The sequence below is a fragment of the Chrysochloris asiatica genome, unplaced genomic scaffold, assembly GCF_000296735.1.
Source record: "Chrysochloris asiatica unplaced genomic scaffold, ChrAsi1.0 scaffold00050, whole genome shotgun sequence".
Classification (NCBI taxonomy): Eukaryota; Metazoa; Chordata; class Mammalia; order Afrosoricida; family Chrysochloridae; genus Chrysochloris; species Chrysochloris asiatica.
Window position 1 is genome coordinate 8,596,907 of NW_006408568.1, and position 20,936 is coordinate 8,617,842.

General features: G+C 36.0%; 1 protein-coding gene across 6 annotated transcripts in view; it reads left to right on the forward strand.

The window, feature by feature from the left end:
- The window catches only part of ERC1 (ELKS/RAB6-interacting/CAST family member 1), a 697,935-nt gene that overhangs the window by 289,220 nt on the left and 387,779 nt on the right, over positions 1-20,936 (forward strand). For 4 of the 6 annotated variants that reach the window (XM_006862712.1, XM_006862711.1, XM_006862713.1 and 1 more), the window contains one exon: positions 18,759-18,890. The exons of the other annotated variants lie outside the window; for them this stretch is intronic. In XM_006862712.1, the coding sequence (XP_006862774.1) occupies positions 18,759-18,890 (132 nt within the window). The remainder of the gene's footprint in view (positions 1-18,758; positions 18,891-20,936) is intronic. 6 annotated transcript variants of the gene reach the window in all.

Here is a 20,936-nt window from a genome sequence, read left to right on the forward strand (position 1 = left end):
AAATGGTCTTTGTTCAATCATTTCAAGAGGTAGCATATGATCAAATGACAATGATATTGAAGGACAAAGCCCAAGGTGCATTGAAGGCATTTGCAATGAACAAGGCACCGGGAATTGATAGAATACAAGTTGAAAATATTTCAACCAAGTGATGCAGCACTGGAGGCACTCACTACTCACTCATGTATGCCAAGAAATTTGGACGACAGCTACTTGTTCAACTGACTGGAAGAGATACATATTGATTGGTTTCCATTCCAAAGAGAGGTGATCCAATGGCATGTGGAAATCACTGAACAATATCACTGATATCCCATGCAAGTAAAGTTTTACTAAAGGTAATTCAAAAATGCCTGCAAATATACTTTGACAGATAACTTCCAGAGGTTCAGGCTGGTTTCAGAAGAGGACGTGGAACGAGGGATATTATTGCTTATATCAGATGGATCTTGGCTAAAAGCAGAGAACACCAGACAGGTGTTTACTTGTGCTTTATTGACTACATGAGGGCTGTGGATTGTGTGGATCATGACAAGCTGTGGACAACACTGTGAAGTATGAGTATTCCAGAATACTTCATTGTGCTCATGAGGAATCTGTACATGGACCAATCTGTACATGAGTATTCCAGAATACTTAATTGTGCTCATGAGGAATCTGTACATGGACCAAGAGGCAGTTGTTTGAACAGTACACGGGAACACCAAATGGTTTAAAATTAAGAAATGTGTGTATCAGGGTTGTATTCTTTCACCATACTTATTCAGTCTGTATACTGAGCAGTTAATCTGAGAGGCCGAATTAGATGAAGAAAAATGTGGCATAAGGATTGGATGGTACCTAAACAACAACAATCAGTAGGAATTCTTATATTTTAACTGCTGAACCAATGAGAATCCATGTCCAGCCAAGTTGACATAAAGCTTTAACCAGCACAGGGAACAAAAAGAAGTCTGAAGGGGCAATATCAGGATTGTAAGGTCAATAGGATAAAGCTTCCTCTAGCTCTGGTAGTGTAGTGGTTATGAATTGGGCTGCGAACCTTAAGGTCAGTGGTTCGAAACTACCAGCCGCTCCGCGGGAGAAAGATGAGGCTTTCTACTCCCGTAAAGATTTACACCCTTGGAAACCCTGTACAGGGTCGCTATGGGTCGGAACCGACTCGATGGCACTTAACAACAACAACAACAACAAATTTCTCATAGACAGCCTTTGCTACCCTTGAAAAATTAGCAAATGCATTGTTTTGATGGAAGAAACTTCTTGGCATACTTTCCTAGCCTTTTTCTCACCAATGCAGTTTTCCATTTTCTTAGAACTTCTTCCTAATAATCCCCCATGATTGTCCTTTGTCTTTCAAGAAAATTTACCATTTTGGAATTCCCCCCCCCCCCCCCCCAAAAAAAAAATGTATCATAACTTTCTGCTCTGACCTCTCTGCTTTGAAATGAACTGGCTCAGCAATCCCATCAGAACTCTTTTGATTGGATCTTGCTCTCTAGATCATGTTGATAAATTCAAAACTTAATCCTCGGTTACAATTGATTCCATAAAATTATTTTCATTAGCTTCTATATTGCTTACAAGACTGAGGGAAAAATCAACTCTTTGTGCTAGCTAATCTTTGTGCAAGGCTTTTGGTGCCCATTGAGTTGAAAGCTTGCTAAGGCCAAGATGTTTGTTTAAAATTGAAAATGCTGAATCATGTGACATTCGAACTAGAATTTGTTTCTATTTTGATTTCAGGACTTATTTTATTTTCCCTTCTTTTATATACTGATTGTTTTGTGTGTCAGTTTCCTCTCATATGTGTGAGTATCAGGACCATATCTTGGTACTTTACATATACCTGGGTCTCCATTAGTGTTACTTGATTTTAATTATATTAATAGATGTCAAGAACTCTCAGTCACAAGCTTTTTACCTGGCATTTGGAGTCTCCAAACAAACAAATCCTTTAAGTGTTTTCAACCTCATGTTTAGGTGGAATACTGACTACGTAGCTCTTGTGTTTTAGTCAAGCTGATAGTATTAGTGGTCCTTGAACATATGATTTGTTAGTCTCTTAATCTTTGCTTTTCTAGTTCTGCAGAACATTTTTCCTTTAGATTTTGTTTTAAAATTAATCTTCCTTATTTTTATTATTTTGTTGTTCATTGTTTTCTCAGTTTATATGCTTAGTTATGTGTAATGAATGTATTGTTAAGTACTTTTCAATTTTATAATTGACTGTATGATTTTATTATAATTATCCCATTAGTTTATAGCTGCCATGTCATTAAGGGTTACTTGTTAAAATGTTACTTTTTTGTGTGTATTTTAGAAATTTTAATATAGATAATTTCACTGTTGTGTTACAAACAATATATTTTTAAATGTCATTTAAAAATAATAAACCCTTGAAAGCTGATGTTCCATTAAGCACCCTAATAGATATTCCCTAAAACTTCAGAGGTTGCATTTTACGGGCACCATGTATATATTTTAACAAATGAAAAGTCATCTTCCCTTAGTGGAGTCTATTTACCTTATATATTTTTATTCTTTGAACATTAATACTAAAATTTGTCAAAGCTGTGTGAGTTTTAGTCACATTCTAATGGGGCAGTGCAGAGTAGATGGAAAGGGGACTCAGACCAGTAGTTGTTTGGAGCTTTGTTTTTAGTTTTATGTATAACAAAGATAAGTATCTGGATTTAACCTTGGTGAAAAACTGTCAGAGAGATTAATGGGACTGCTGACAGCATGCTGTGGCTCTTGTGAGACAGCTCTCCTGAGACCAATGAACATTCAGAATAAAGTTCAAAGAAAGTGAAAACAATAGAAACAGAGAGAGAGGGGAAAAGCAGCTTTACATATAATTAGGCTTCTTCTCTTCTTAGATACAGAATCCTTTATGATTTTGTTTAAATTTTTATTTGATTATAAAAAGTTTTTTTTTTTTTTTACTTTGTGACAAGATAATTTTCCTTTCTAAACTATGACTGCGTATCTTCATTTTCAAATTGACTGTGGTGATCATTATTTAAGAAAACAATTTAGAAATTATGATAGTCTGTCATCTTTTTAGTAATAGTGTCAATAGTGTGTGATGTGTCAGATACCGAGTACCATAGTAATGCTATTCTTATTTTTAGAAAAATAAAATTTTATTTCTTTTCAGAACTTCTCTTTAAACTATTTATTTAATGTCTTCTTTAAATTAAATTACTTTTAGGCAAATTAGGACTTTTCCTAACTAGAATATGACATGGGTGGGTTTTTATGTCTTTTTCTACATATAATAAAGACATTAGGGAATACACTGAAAAAGCATGCATACAATTCACTATCTATTCTTTGTAATCCTCTGGAAAGTTACTGAGATTATCCATGAAAATTCTGCTCTCCTACAGTGAAGCACCTTTTTAAACTGTTGGCATGTACACAACTTTTGTAAGCTGTTGACTCAAGCTGTACCACTTAGAAAAAGATCAAAACAGGTCTTAATATGAAAAAAAATCTGCAGTGTGTGAAATGAACTCTAGATACTTTTTACTCTGGTCACAATTCAGTTCCATATGATAGCCAATGAAATTTTTGGGTAATGGCTATTCAATAGTTGAATGACCTCCAAGACCAGCTCCAAGAATAGATATCTGTGTCTTTAAGAATAGCTCTTGCTTAGTGCTTTGGTTTCACTAGTTAATTTCTTCTTAGATAGATTTGTTGTTTTGTGAAAATTAATCTCTCATTCCCTGAAGAATAGCATTTGTGCATATTCAGCTTTAAAAAAATAACAACCCAACTTTATTGAGGTGTTACCTACACATACATCACACAGTTTGATACATTTTGATATATCTAGGTACTCATGAAGCCATTCTACTTTATAGGCTCCATATAGGGAGGCAGATCACAAGAAGAGAGTGCCGTTCACATTTTGTTGCTCTTGTTAAGTACCATCGAGTCAGTTCTGATTCATAATGACCCTGTATAGTGTTTCCAAGTAGCCAGTGGTAGGTTTGGACTGCTGACTTTTTAGTTAGCAGTCCAATGCTTCTTCTACAGCACCATACCAAGACTGTACATTATAGTGACTACATTAATGTTTACTGATTGCTGATGCTTCTATGAGGAGCCCTGGTGGCATAGTGGGTTACACATTGGACTCTGCAGGGTCAGCAGTTTGAATCCACTAACTGCTCTGCAGGAAAAAGACAAGGCTTTCCGCTCTTGTAGCGATTCACAGCCTTGCAAACACAGGGTCACGATGAGTTGGAACTGACTCAATGACACAGACTGATAGCAACATGCTTCCATGACCTTAATGCATTGATTAGCTGTCTTTTTTTAATCATTAAACTTATGATAGCATTAATATAGATGCTGTATTAAACAGCACAAATGGGTTCAAAATAAATTTCTACATTTATAATGTAATGCTATGCTTGATTTTAGGAATGTAGGAGTAAGCAATACATTTGGAAATCAATATACAATTACAGCTTTTTTTATAGAAAAAATAAGATTAGGGAAAAGACACCTGAAAAAGAAATTAAATGTATCCAAATTAGTATTTTAATGGTGAAAGTTAAAATTTGAAATTTTGAATAAAAAAGCACACTACAAAAGAATAGTAAAGTTATCTCTAATGGAAATTCCATTCCCCATCTCATTCTCAAATTCTCTTCCTATCTCTTCCTTTATCGGATTTGAATCTCCTGGTTTGTAGAGTAGTTTGATGACTTTTTAAAATCTAGATACTTGTTTTTGGAGTCCTGGTTGTGGCACTGTAGGATGGACATTGGACTGCTAACCATGAGGTGAATGGTTCAAACTCACCAGTCACTACTCGGAAACCCTGTACAGGGTTGCTATGAGTAGGAACTGACTTGGTGGCACTTAACAACAACATAGTTGTTTTTGCTCATTCACTGATTACTTATTTCACTTTCCCTGCCAAAGTTTGTGTATGTATGTGTGTGTTTTCATCCACACTTATGCATATATGGTGTTTCATTTTTGTCATTCCAAGATCCTTATGAGTTATGATAGAGCAGATGAGCATAGCATTTTATTATCTTCCAACTAGAGAATCATGAAGCACAGGTTTGCAGTCTTGGTATACAGTGATCTTTTTTACCATTCTTACAGCTATGAAACATTGTTTCTATTTTCCAAAAATTTAGATTTGGAAACTGCATCAATATATAAAAGACTGTTCCACCTGTGCTAATTTCTATTGTTTGTTTATTGTAACAAATTTTCCGTCTGATATAATAGTCTTTAAAAATTTTTTTCTTTTTAAGTTTTTGTTATATTTTTGAAATCTGATATTTCACGGTATGATTATAGTTTTAGAAAACAAGCAAACTTTATAAAATATAGTTGAGAGAAAGTACAGCATTGTCTTTGGGTTTGGGACAGTGGTCTTTGTTCTATTTTTCTCTAAATTTTATAACTTGAATATAATACGTACGCAGTACTTTTCTTAATAAATATTGATTTTTATTTTAAAAGTTTATGGTTATTTTATTGAGAGTGTGGGAATGTCTCTTTTTCTTATTAAAAACTAACCTCATATTTATATTTTTGATTTATTAAATTCCTTTTTACCATTATTTGTCCTCGTATTTACTAATGGATATTTTGAATGTTCTGCCCAAATAGTCTTTATCCCCATACCCTTCAGTTGTTTAATCCTTTAGTCAGCCCTTTCTCTAAGTACCTAAGGAATTTTGAAAGAATGTTTATTGATTGGTCTAATGTGTAAACGACTAGGCTTTCCTACAGTTAAGTTTAGCTAGCCCTATTCTGTTGGAATACTTCACCATTTCCTTTGAGGTTTATTAGAAAAACATTTCCCATAAAATAATGAGGTTACATGTTACACAAAAATTCTTATAAGTGGACTACTGTGTTCCCACCTCAATAAGATGAAGGATTTAATCCTTTCCGTTGTGTTATTGTGAGAACTCCTTGTTGGTTTAAATTTGATAAGTGAAGTCTCCAGGATGATTCGCTTTATATTTAAGAGGAAGCAAAATCAGGCCTACCTTAGCCCCTTTACCAGGACTTTAAAGGCAAGGGTCAACTTGCTGTGGAGACCATATCAGTTGTTTATTATTTTAAAAGATCACTTGTGGGATTTTGGGTAAAGACTGAAAATGTATGCTTCTCCTGTTTATATGCATTACAGATCTGCAGAGACATGTGTCCTAAGATAACGTAAACGCCATGTCCTTGTCCAAGTTTCTTGTGCCCAGCTCCCAGTGTTTTCGAGATGAGAACTTGGCCAATCTATATAGGATCTGTCTTTTCAATGCTTTGTAAAAGTTATTTATATGAAACATGATTTTGTATGTTACTGTTTTTTATTTCTTTAATGAAATGCATCTGCTTTTGTTTTGTTTTTCGTTTTTTAACATTCAGGTTGTAACCAAGTACTCTAACTTGGGGAGAAATGCTTCAGGAGCTTTAAGGAGAAAGGGAAAGAAATTATTTTTTAAGTTTTACCCAAAGCATTTCCTTACAATAAAAAAAAGAAAATAGTTGGTGTATAACCCATTTCTGTCTCTGCATTAGGCTAGTGTTCTTAAATTGATTTCATCAATGCATCTGGCTCCAATTTTTTCTCACTAAGGATCTGAGCAGTTGGTAATCGAATTCTGACATGTTGAATGATTTTAGTGAAATCTTCTGCGTGTGTATGTATGCTTGGGGGATGGGGAAGAAGGAGGAAGAATAAGCAGTGGGATTGAGGATAATAATGAACTACTGCCTTTTTATATTAAGGATGATAAGTACAGTAAATAGTAATGCCTTTCAGAACATGTTGAAGGCTCTCGATAAGTATTAACCCAAAAAAATGACCTCCATTACCATGGCAAAGTCAGACTTGGGAGGGGATGAGAAAAGGTAGACAGCTGTGTTACCTTGGATAATCTACATAGTATTTCTCTGCCATTGAAAAAAGGGAAAATTAATAAGATCTGTCCTTATCAGCTGATCTCTTTCTTTGTCACTATATTTTGGGCCTCATTTTTTGTTTTCTTTTAATTTTGAGGGAGATGGTCTCCTGGTGTGGCTCTATAGGATCGGCTCTGCACTGCGAACCACAAGGTCGGCATTTTAAACCCACCAGCTGTTCCTTGTAAACCTTATGAGTTGGGATTGACTCGCCAGCACTCAAATAAAACAACAATTCAAAAAGGGGACAGATTAATTTTTAAGAGCTGTTTTTCTTGGTGTTCTTCATTGCCTTTGCTTTCCTTATTGAATGTTTGATTTGAAAGGAAAGCACTGGAAGTTCAGGGTCTTAAAAGTGCAGTGAGGTATATAGCATGGTGCTGATAGAGCTGACATCAGGAAGCAGAGCTCAGCGGGGTGTTTTAGAAAGTCGTGTCAGGAGTTACTAAAGGATGAGGTCTTGTTAGTAAGCCATAGTGAAGTTGAAGTTAACAGCTATCACAGCTTTTGCTCTAATCTCTTTTGAACAGAGGAGTCTTCTTATTTACGGAGATAAGGAATTCTGTGGTAGCTTCTCAATTTCATTACTTTTATCATCCCCCCAAATTAGTCACACAGGCCTCCTGCTTTGAACTCTATAATGTTCTCAAGTTTGGCCTCAGCGCTAAGTATAGTTGGCATAATAAATAGGCTTCAGTTACCTAACTCAGGGGTAGGAAAACTGGTCTGTGTTAGTTTGATGAGTGTAAAAGTAATTTATAACAGCTGAAGTAAACTCTAACGATGTTATTCTAAATATTTAAAAGGATAAAGCATGTTTCTCTGCTGTCATCAAATGATACTAAGCGAGTTTCTTGTGACACACAGTGCCTGTCTCAGTTTAGGGTTTCCTGAATGGTTAAACACATTGAGTTATCCAAGTTAGGGCAGGTGAATTAAATTAAACTCTTTCTCCACTTAGCCTTGTTCCTCGAGGCTGCCAGTTGAATGCTTCTCTTCCAAAGAGTGAGTGCTAGAAAACCTAGTGACTCCAAAAGGTACAAATAATTGCTTTTCTTGTAATTTTAAATTAGACTGTGTTTTGGCCAGGGCTTTGAATCTGTTCAGCCAGGTTCAATCATGGTCAATGAAACAATACCAGAACATTTGGGTGAATTAGAGCAAAAGTTGGATGGATGGGAAAAATAACAGGCCAAGCTCCTGTTAGAAACTTAAACGTCTTCTTAGGCCAGTTTTAGCATAACATAACAACCAAATAATTCAGTCTCTTTCAGCAGACTGTTCTGAGTCTCTTATGAGTCTCCTATTCCAGAATATCCACCAGTAATTTTTGCCATTATGATAGTTATTTCTGTTCACCCAAATTATTAAAACTGTGTTCTCTTGATTTCACTTCATTGGCTATGACTGAACCAGTTCATTTATAAGTCCTAATTTTGGCTAGATATTATGACTTTTTCTCTTGTCTTACTGTAAGAGTAGAATAAATTCTAATGAAAGTTCATGAAGTAACAAGATTTTAATGAGGATCTTACTTATTGGGGGCCAAAATTATTCTGAGTATTTTATTCTCATGTTAAAAAAAAAGATTTCTAAAAGAAATATCCATCAAATGTGAGGACTAGATTTATTAATAAACCTTTATTGTATGTATTTTAAAAAATACTTGTCGAGTTTTTCAATTGAACTTCAGTTTCTTGGCATATCATTGAGTATTAATTACTAAACTCTTAATGATTTACTTTTAATTTTTATTTGAATCATAAGAATTTCTTTCAGTATTCTAATGTGCCCAATTGCAGATTTTAATTTGAATGATTCCTGGTATAATGTATATTTTGTTGATCTTACAACTAAGGATATGCTGATCTGTATCTCAATTTTGTGCAAGTTCTCATGTCTGCCTTTTTTACATCTCAGGCATTTTACTAAAGTCATATGGCAAAGGCTGTGTCTTTGTAATAAAGTTTCTGTTACCCTAACTTGCATTTTCCCCTCATAGTCAAATTTTCTTATATTGGAGGTACACCCTTGTGTATTATGGTAACCATTCTCCAGTATGGCCCCAAATCATCATTCCCTCTTACATAGTCCTCTCCCACATTGTACTAGAGTTGTAAGTTGCCTTGAGAACATTAGATCCAAACATTGTCCATCTTGTGCCATCTTAATCATTATTGGTATGTTTGAGTCTATTGTCTGTGACTGTTATGTAGTACCTTTCTAGGTAGGGGCTCATGACTTCATATACTCCAATGGAGAGTTCAGTGTTTTCCATAAGGTTTCCATTGACTATCAGCAGTAGATTGCCAGGACTTCTTCCTAGTCTTTCTTAGTCTGGAAGCTCCGTTGAAACCCTTCCACCATGGGTGACCCTGCTTGTACTTGAGACGTATTTCTAATATACTAACATGCAAACCACTATAGTAAAACAAACTGATGATGGGTAGTGGGCTAGAGTTAGTTAGTCTATGTGAATAATAGAAGGCAGCAGAGGTGATGGTATGTAACTTACAAAGCTATATCATAAAAGAAGACATGCTTCTTCTTCTGACTTGCTCTCGTTGATCACACACTTTGGGGAAAACCAGCTGCCATGTAATAACAGCACTCAGTCAGCCCTTGCCTCTCAAGCCTCTTGCCAATAGCTAATACCAACTTGCAAACCATTTAAACAGAAGTGGATCTTCCAGCTCTAATCAGGTGTCAGAGATTTAAAGTGTGGCTGACATCCTGACCACAACCCCTTAGAACCAGGACTGTTTGACTAAGCTGGTTTTGAATTCCTGATTCACAGAGGCTGTGTGATATACTAAATGTGCAATGGTACTTTCAGCTGCTAAGTTTGGAGGTAATGTTATCCAGCATTAACAACTAATGCCGATACTTTATATCTTAGGTATTAGAATGATTTGCCATATAGATGAATTTTTTTCTCTTAAATCCACAGTATGCTTCTCTTTGTTGGATAAGAGTAAGTGATATTTAAACTTGTTTATTTAATGTTAACAGTGCAGTAGTTTTCAATGCTGAGTTTTGGTGGAGGTTTTGGCAGTATGAGTTATAAGGACTATTAACTTGGTAACTCATATTAGGGTGCTAATGGGACCTAAGCTCAGAAAAGAACCATGCATTTATATAAAGCTCAAAGTGTTTTATAGATGCATTTCATATGTGAACATTGTTCTGGCTAGTACAGTCCCAGCAGAAATACAGTGTGACCTCTATATAATTAAAAATTTTCTAGTCACTGATTTTAAAAAGTAAAAGGAAGCAAATGAAATAAATTTTAATATGTTTTACTTAATTCAATATATTGAGTATTATTTCAAAACAAAGTATTATCTGAAATATTTTACACTCTGTTTCATACTATGTGTTAGATATCTAATATATATTTACAGCGTGTATCAGTTTGGACTTTGTTGTTGTTGTTTGGTGCCATCGAGTCAGTACTGACTCATAGTGACCTTATGCAAAGCAGAACAAAACACTGCCTGATCCTGGGCCAATCTTAATACTGTTGCCACACTTAAGTCCATAGATGCTGCCACTTGACTAATCCATCTCGTTGGGGGTATTCCTCTTTTTCTCTGACCCTCCACCTTACCAAACATGATATCCTTCTCCAGCGACTGGTCCATCCTGACAATATGTCTGAAGTATGACAGACGAAGTTTGGCCATCTTGGCCTCCAAGGAGCACTCTGGCTGCACTTCTTCCAAAACAGATTTTTTGGTTCTTCTGGCAGCCCATGGCACTTTCACTATTCCCCTCCAGCACCATGACTCAGATGCATCAATTCTTCTACAGTCTTCCTTATATACGGTCCAACTTTCACTTGCATATGAAGTTATTGAAAATACCATGGCTTGGGTCAGATACACCTTAGACTTCAAGCTGACATCTTTGCTCTTCAACACTTTAAAAAGGTCTTGTGTAGCAGATTTGCCTAATGCAATACATCATTTGAGTTTTTGACTGCTGCTTCCATGAGTGTTGATAGTTGATCCAAGAAGAATGAAAGAAGTCCATGACAACTTCAATCTTTTCTCCGTTGATAAGAATGTTGTTTATTGGTCCAGTGGTGAGAACTTTTGTTTTCTTTACATTGAGATGTAATTCATACTGAAGGCTGTGCTCTTTGATCTTTATCAGTAAATGTTTTAAGTCCTCTTCACTTTCAGCAAGCAAGGTTGTATCATCTGCATATCGCAGGTTGTTAATGAGTCTTCCTCCAATCCTGATGCCACATTTTTCTTCATGTAACCCAGCTTCTTGAATTATTTTCTCAGCATACAGGTTGAATACGTATGTTGAAAGAATACAACCCTGTTGCACACCTTTCTTAATTTTAAACCACTCAGTGTTCCCATGTTCTGTTCGAACAACAGTGTCTTGGTCCAGGTACAAATTCCTCATGAGCACAATTAAGTGTTCCAGAATACTCATACTTCACAATGTTGTCCATAGCTTGTCATGATCCACACAATCGAAAGCCTTTGCGTAGTCAGTAAAGCATAGGTAAACATCTTTCTGATATTCTCTGCTTTCAGCCAAGATCCATCAGACATCAGCAATGATATCCCTTGTTCCACAGCCTCTTCTGAATCCAGCTTCAACCTCTGGAAGTTCTCTGACAATGTATGCTTGCAGCCGTTTCTGTATTACCTTTAGTAAAACTTTACTGGCTGGGATATCCAAGAAATTGTCCGATGATTTCCACATTCCATTGGGTCACCTCTCTTTTGAATGGACACAAATATGAGTCTCTTCCAATCAGTCGGCCAGATAGTTGTCTTCCAAATTTCTTGGCACAGATGGGTGAGTGCCTCCTGTGCTGCCTCACTATCTTGAAAGATTTCAATTTTTATTCCATCAATTCCTGGTACCTTGTTCTTTGCCAATTCCTTCAATGCGCCTTGGACTTCCTCCTTCAGTATCATTGTCTCTTGATCATATGCTACCTCTTGAAATGGTTGAACATTAACCATTTCCTTTTAGTACAGTGACTCTGTGTATTCCTCCCATCTTCTCTTGATGCTTTCTGCATCATTCAGTAATTTGTCCCGCGAATCTTCAATAACGGAAGTCGAGGCTTGAATTTTTTCTTCAGTTCCCCCAGCTTGAGAAATGCTGAGTGTGTTCTTCCTTTTTGGTTTTCTGATTCCAGATCTTTGCACATTTTGTTGTAATATTTGGCTTGTATCTTCTTGAGCTGATCTTTGAAATTTTCTGTTCAGCTCTTGGACCTCCTCATTTCTTTCATTTGCTTAGCATCTCTATGCTGGAGAGCAAGTTTTAGTGTCTCTTTTGACATCCATTTTGACCTTATCCTTCTTTCTTGTCTTCTTAATGACTTTTTGCTTTCTTCATTTTATGATGTTCTTGATGTCATCCCACAACTATTCTGGTCTTCAGTCTTTAGTGTTTAATGTATCAAATCTGTTCAGTTGATCTCCAAATTCAGGTGGGGTATATTCAAGGTCATATTTTGGCTCTCATGGACTTGTTTTCATTTTCTTCAGCTTGAGTTTGAATTTACATATGAGTCATTGATGGTCTATTTCACAGTCTGCCCCAGCCTTGTTTTGACTGATGCTATGGAGCTTTTCTATCATCTCTTTCTGCAGATATAGTCAGTTTGATTTCTGTGTATTCCATCTGGTGAGGTTCATGTGTATATTTGTCTCTTATGCTGTCTAAAGAACATATTTAAAATGAACAAATCACAGATTTTGCAGAGTTCTCTCATGTGATCTTCAGCATCATTTCTATCTCCAAGGCCATGTTTTCCAACTACTGATACTTCTTCTTTGCTCCCAAACTTTGCATTCCAATTGCCAGTAATGATCAATATGTCTTATCAATTTGATCAATTTCAGATTGAAGAATATGGTAGAATTCTTTTATTTCGTCCTCACTGGCTTTAGTGGTTGGTGCATAAATTTGAATAATAGTGGTATTAACTGGGCTTCCCTGTAGGCGCATGGATATTGTCCTATCACAGACAGTGTTGTACCTTTTGACTGATCTAGATATGTTATTTTTGACAGCAAATGCAACACCATTCCTCTTCACCTTCATTCCCAGCATAGTAAACCATGTGGTTGTCAGATTCAAGATGGCCAATACCAGTCCATTTCAGATCACTAACACCTAAGATAACAATGTTTATGCATTCCATTTCATTTTTGACAACTTAGTTTTCCCAGATTCATACTTCATACATTCCATGTTCCAGTATTCAATGGATGTTTATGTCTGTTTCTCTTCATTTTGCATTGTGCCCCATCAGCAAATGAAGGTCCCGCATGCTTTTCTCCCATGAGCTTTACTCCATTCACGTCATCACGGTCAGCTCTACTTTGAGGAGGCAGCTCTTCCGTAGTCGCGTTTTGAGTGCCTTCCAACCTGAGGGGCTCATTTTCCAGCACTACATCTGACAGTGTTTCTCTGCTATTCATAAGGTTTTCAGTGACTAAATATTCGGAAGTAGTTTGTCACTCCTTCTACCTAGTCTGTCTTCATCTGGAAGCTCATCTGAAACATGTCCACCATGGTTGACCCTGCTGGTATTTAAAATACCAGTGGCATAGCTTTCAGAATCACAACAACTCATAAGCCACCATAGTACGACAAACTGACAGATGAGCCACATTTTAAGTGTTTGGTAGCCACGTATCACTTGTTAAGTGCCACCAAGTTGCTTCCGACCTTGTATAGGGTTTCCAAGGAGCGAGTGGTGAATTTGAACTGACCTTGCAGTTCAAACCAACCTTGCAGTCCAGTACATTGTCCCACAGCACCACGCCAGTGGCTACCATAGTGGACAGCATAGGTACATTTTTAGTAGAAGAATATAGAAAGCTTTACTGCAAGCTGGCCGTAAGTCAACAATGCTTGTAAGTAGCAGGAATGATTTTGTCAAACTCAGATGTCACGTGTTCTCTCACCTTCACTTTAATCTCAATCTACATTGCTCCGTAAATCAGCCTCCTCTTTCCAGATACTTCACATCCTTCAAACCTATGATCATCCCAAGGGTAGAATGGATTAAGAATATCAGAGGTTCTGTGTATAATTCTCCAAGATCACAGACTTAGAATGGGATTCCTGCCTCATGGTTTATCCTGAAGACTAATGACTGCAGACATTTTGAAAGAGAAAGTGCAGTTTGAAATGTAAAGGACATGTTCAGGGACTTATTTATATAATCACTTCCATTATTCAAGTCACCAAGAACCTTAAAATTCAGCAGATTTCCTTAATTCTTCCTGCCTGGGACTTAAACCTCAGATATATATCAATAAGTCTGTTGCATTCCACACTTTTTAAAGTCTAATACCTCATCAACTGACATCTTATTGACTCATACATGTTCAAGGACGGTGCTGATAACTGTCACTTCATCTACTTAAAGTTCAGACATTGAGCAGATGAAAGATTTTTCTCTTCCTTCAAACCAAAATATGCCATTAAGTCTAGTGTAGGCAAGCACATTTTTTTTTTTTTCACTAGAATTCTGCGTCAAATTTTATTACCAAAATCAACTCAGAGCTATTTTTTTTTGTATACTAGTGGGTGGGATTTACAGCCTCGGAAACCCTGTACAGGGTTGCTATGAGTCGGAACCAACTCCATGGCACATAACAACAGCAACAAAGTGGGTGGGGTAGGGTGGGAAATGATTTACACAGAAAAGGATTGGAAACCATTTGAAAACACTTGATTTTTATCCTGTTTTAGACATCTGCTGTTGGAATTTAAGTTTTAGGTATATTCAGAATCAAAATAACAACAGAACTTACTGCATTATATTGTCCCTTAAAAGCAAATCTTCTTATTGAGAATATTTATTCCATGACTACCAAAAGACTTTAAGTGAATATTTCATCAGAATTTTATAACCATTCATACAAATTATTGTCATAAACAAATTTACAGAACTGATGACTTAAAATCATATTGCTTTGTTCTCATCCGCTTTCTGTCTTCTATTAGCACTGTCCAGAAGTGTACTTGCTGAGACTACTTTTCTCATTCTACAATAAATAGTTCACTCAAGGAGCTCTGGTAGCATAGTGGTCACTAATCAAGCTGCGAACCGCAAAGTAAGCAGTTCAAAACTAGCAGCTGTTCTGTGGGAGAAAGATGGGGCTTTCTGCTCCCATAAAGATTTTCAGCCTCAGAAACCCTGTACAGGGTCACTATGAGTCGGAACCAAGTCCACGGCACATAACCACAATGGAATAGCAGTTTCTGAAATAATCACCACATTTGTAACTGTTTTCTGTGTCCTTATTAGCTTATTTACAATGTATTTTATTGTTTCATCATTTGAACTTTTAGTTGTTGTTGTTTTCTTTAGCAGATTACTATGCATTTCAACCATTTATAAAATAAATTAATGCTACAGGGCTTCTAATAATAATCGTCACCTCGATGGCACTTAACAACAACAACAACCTCACTTTTTAGGAGTTTCTGGGTGGTACAAATGGTTAACCGGGTCAGCTGCTAAGTGAAAAGTTGGAGGTTTAAGTCCAGTCAGAGGTCTACCTCTGAAACATCAGCCATTGAAAGTCCTGTGGAGCCCAGTTGTACTCTGTCACACACAGGAGCTTGTCATAATCAGAATTGACTTGTCAGAGATTGTTTTAGTGGACTGGTTATGTCACTTGTATAATAACTCTGTTTCCTCTCTCCCTGAGACAACCACTTTCAATACTTTTGGTTGGTTTTATGCTTAGTTTCCATCTTTCTAAATGAAAACTTAATACTGTTATTTTATTGTTTTTCCTATTTGAACATTACCTATTGACTTTTTATCATGGGCAGCGAGGAGTCAGCTGTTTTATAAACCATCACATATATTTCTCCATTTCCGTCCTCCCCATGTAGTTTCATAATTGTTTACATTAATATGTCTGAAGCACATGGTTTGCTATGATTACAATTTTATATACTTTTAGTATTTATTTCTTGGTAGTGATAATTACGTTGGGTTTTTAGTTTAAGTAATTATTTGTATATCTATCACCAGTTTATCCCCAAATTCATTGCTATTGTTGTTGTTAAATGCTGTCAAGTCAATTCCAACTCACAGCGACCCAGTGCGTCTGGTGAGTTTGAACCGCAGACCTTGTGGTTCAAACTGACCTCACGGTCCAATGCGTATCCCATAGTGCCACACCAGGACTCCATAGCTAGAGCTATAAAATTCTTCCCAGCATCATCCGTTATAAATTACCCTCAGGTAATCTATTGGAAACTGATTTCTCTGTGTTTCCATCATCCAGTCTATACTTACCCGCTAGGCTGGATGTCACCCTTGAAGTTTTCTTCACCACTCACCTGTGGTAGATCTCCTTTCTTCAAGGTGCCATGTCTTCCTCTTTCTAGGTGTACTTCTTTAGTTTTATAGAGCATATCCTTATTTACTTCTGAGAGTCTGTGATGTGAGGTAAATGTTTGAGGCTTACATTCTAACCTTGCACTTAATTAATAGTTTCCATATAAAATTTTGTATTGGAAATCATTTTTCCTCTGAGTTTTGAGGTATTACTCTATTATTCTGATTTTTTTAAAAATTATTTAACAATCCTCTTGTTTTTGTTTGTAGTTCCACTTGGCTTTTTAGCTTTTATCTTATCATAGAACATTTTTGAGGCAGGCTTTTCCATTATGGTTAGTAAATATTTTTTAAATGAATTGTCTTGCATACGGAGCTCATCTAGTAGACACTGGTTTCTGGGGGACCTTCACAATGAAAACTGGTACTGATCTTCTGCATTATAACAAATGGCTAAGCATTCTTTCTAAATAAACGTTTGGCTGATAGAGTCACAAACCTATTTTTCAGCCAGTGCAGAAATGCAAGTAAAACTGCTTCCTTGAAATGGAGTCCTGAGAAGATACTTGGAATAACTGTTTCATCTTCCTTGGAATCAAAGACTCCAGTTGGGATAACCAAAACCTCTCAGGAGACATGGCAAAAGACAGTATCTGAGTTTAAAAATATGCTAAATAAAGAGTGAAAGATATGATAGACTGGACAAAAATATAACTATATGAAGCAGTGCTTGTTTTTGATTAAAACAAAGCAATCAGTATTTTAGAATTCCATGTTACTACAAATATCGTCATTCATTAAAGGAGTTGAGAGAACTGAATTAACTTATCTTTGTAGCTGTCACTTTCCTCATAATTCTTTTGCCCTTATTTGTCTTTCTTTGAATCAGAAGAAATCACTTTGGCTCTGTTTTTACTGGCATCATTCCTTGTCTTTCTGCTCAGTATCTCTTTTAGAACCCTTCTCTGTACTCTTGCTGCCCATGGCTAACCATGGCAGCATTGATTAACTGGAAGCATTAAAATTTTGACAAAAAGTATTTTTTTTTTTAATGTAGCTAAATGGGTCTACAGTGAAAAAATCCTTACTTACGGAAATAGATACATATATTTTATAACATATCTGAGAAGAATGAAGTTCTTCATCACAGTGAAAAAATCCTTACTTACGGGAATAGATCCATTTGTTTTATAACATATCTGAGAAGAATGAAGTTCTTCATCACACATAGTGTGCATCAACGAAATGTAAACATACTTTAAATTTCACTTTTAAAAATTGATACAAAAGAGAGAAAACCAGTTATAAACTTTCAATTAGAAAGAATGTTAAATAATAACAAATTGTATTTCTCCAAATTTGGTAGAAAAAAAATTTTGACAACTTTGACAAATTGCAAATTCTACCTTCTTTGAGGTCAAAGCTGTCAAAAGGATTTTCTTTAACCCATGCACGTATAAAACTGAGCTCTAATATAATTATATGAGAGTTACATGGTTATAATAATCCTTTGATAGCCTTGTCTGTATGTGAGAATTCTTAGATTTGGAAAATAGTTAAACAATCCTTGTTTTAATCTTTTACATATTAAAACATTGGCCCTTTATTCTTAATTATCTGGTCTTATAATAATTTTAAGACACTGCTTATTATAACCCATTTAATCCAGTTCTGCATCCCGCTTGCACTCGTCTTTCTATATCATTCTTGTTTGAGGCATCCTGGATCCTATAGGTTCTTAAAGCCCTTCAGGATTTTGTTTATCTTTCTCTCAGAGATCCATGTTCGCTAGCCCAGAAGTTACTTTTTAAACTTCAGTGAAGAATATCAGGGCTAATGAGAATTGTTTAGTTAACTAAATTGTTCATCGTTACCAGATCTGCCACTTGGATCCATTTACCATTTTCTGTTTTTTATATGGGATAAAAAGAAGACTTCACTTTCTTTGACATTAACATAAATCGCTTCGTATTTCATATCTTTTTTTAAAAAAAAATCAATTTGCTAACATTCGTCTATATGAAGAATGTAATCTAAAAGATCATGCTGTTTGTTGTCTAGGTTTAACTTTGCAGTGAGAGAGAATATTTTCATGTTCTAATTTACTTAGCCTTCATCAAAGCTATGAGAATGATTCAAAAACAGCTTTGTGTTTTTAAATAATCAAGCCCTTGCTTTTAATGCTGTTTAACACAATCAATCTTATTCTCTCCATCACAAATTTGTCTTGCTTAACTAACTTGATGCTTTACTCTTAATAATATGCTTCTTCAAACTCCTTTACATCTTTTCTTGCCTTGTTTTTTCTTTCTTCTGTGAAAGTATCTTTTTGATCTTTATGTACTTCTGAAAAGAAAAACATTTAGTGGGCAAATAGGCCTTTCTTGGTAAATAGGCTTTCCTTGGATTAACTAATTTAGTCTACTTCACCTAGTCTTCCATCGTTTTCCAGGACAATCTTCGTAAGAAGGATGACAGGATTGAAGAGCTGGAAGAAGCACTAAGAGAAAGTGTACAGATAACTGCAGAGCGGGAAATGGTGCTAGCACAAGAGGAATCAGCCAGGACCAATGCTGAAAAACAGGTCTGCGATTTTATGTAGTTACTGGTGATGCTGCTGGGTAAACAAAAGGTAACACAGAACCAATGTAGTTTAGGGACACTATACATACTGTATATTTATAGGATTCAGAAACATTCCATCAAATGGAAGTACTTAGATTTGAATAAAAATTGAAATACAGAGGTACAAGAATTTACTCATGTTTCTGGAAGTCTGTGTTAAAATTTAGGGTTGATTTTATATATCCTTAGATAGGTGCTGTAGGATAAGGATTGGACTGCTAGTCACAAAGTTGGGTGTTCAAACCCACCAGCGCTCCTCAGAAACCCTATACTTGGAACTGATTTGATGGCACTTACCAACAACAATGTAGTATATGCTTAAGGAGCCCTGATGGCACAATAGGTTATGTGTTGGTCTGCTAATGAAATGGTCATCAGTTCAAACCCATCAGCCACTTTGCAGGAGAAAGATGAGACTACATGTTCCATCAAGATTTATAGCCTTGTAGATCCTCTAACCTAAAGGGTCTCTTTGAGTTGGAGTTGTCTTGAGAACATTGGGTCAGTATATGCTCATGTGGCTGGTAAGATGACATGGAACTTATGTGCTTGTTACAAGACTGGACATAGCTTTGCTTTTAAATTAATTAAGATACAACATTCTTTGCTCAAAGATGTTAAATTCTAATAGCAAATAGTTTACTTATTTATTTAATACTTTGCCTTGTTTAAAAGAACAGTTAAGGTTACAAGTTAAGGTAAACAACAAAGTTGAAGGACATAGATAACATGGCACTGGGGAGGCCCAGGTCAGACTATTGTAGCTTTGAGATGATCTTGTTACAGAGTTCAAAGTATTGCTGTTTGTGATGTCTGCTTTATAGACTTCTCACATCTTCTGTAACCCTGATATGGTGCTGTAGAATAAGGACTTTATTGGTAATCTCAAGATTGGTAGTTCAATCCCACCAGCAACTCTCGGAAACCCTATACAGGGTTGGTGTGAGTCAGAACTGACTCGACAGCACACACAACAACAAACAGCATCTTTTTTGCTACAGTTGATTTTAAATAGGTGAAGCAGGTGCATTTTGAAATACAGTTTTCAAAGAACTTGTGAGGGTAGAACAACTTGAGGTGTGAGTTGTGGGTGGAAATAGTTTTATAAATGAAGGCTCTAATCTCAAATCCAACTATAAGTGTTATCTGAAGTTTTGAATGTATTACATACAGAGGTTCATAAGACTTAATTTTTACATTTTTTTCTTCCATTTTATTGTTAGCAAGATAACAATGTTTCTACAGCCATCAACTCATTTCTGACTCTTAGCAACCCTAAAGGACAGAGTAGAACTGCGCCTTATGGTTTTGAAACTCTAAATCTTTACAGGAGCAGACAGCCTCATCTTTCTCATACAGAGAGCCTAGTGGATTTGAACTGTCAGCTTTGTGTTTAGCAGCCAAGTGCTTAACACATTGTGCCACCAGAGATCCTTTATAAATGCTTAACAGGAAGCAAACATTCACTGAGAGAGTGAGAATCCTTCAAGGAAGTCTCTTGATCAGACCACCAGGGCTATTATAATTAAGGCAATTTAGTAGTAAGAAAGAAGGTAACATTTTCAAGTGAGATAAATGATAATGTATACACAAATGATTGCTTTTATAGCTGTGTTAGATGCACCTCTACGGTGTCAAGTATAGAAGGACAGATAAACTGACATTTATTAGCAAAACTCAGGAAAAATTAACTTTTTTTTCTTAGCAAGCCTTCTTTATGCATAGCAGAGAAACATTGTCAGATATAGGACTGAAAGGTAGGAGGGCACTCAGAAAGCGATTGTGGAAAAAAATGCCTCTTCAAAGTAGGGTTGACCATAATGACAAGAATACAGTTAAGCTCGGGGGAGAAAAGCACACAGAACATGCATTTGCTGATGGGCAACAATTTAAAATGAAGAGAAACAGCGGTAAACATCCATTGAAAATTGGAACATGGAATGTACGAAGTATGAATTTGGGAAAATTGGAAGTGGTCAAAAATGAAATGGAACGCATAAACATC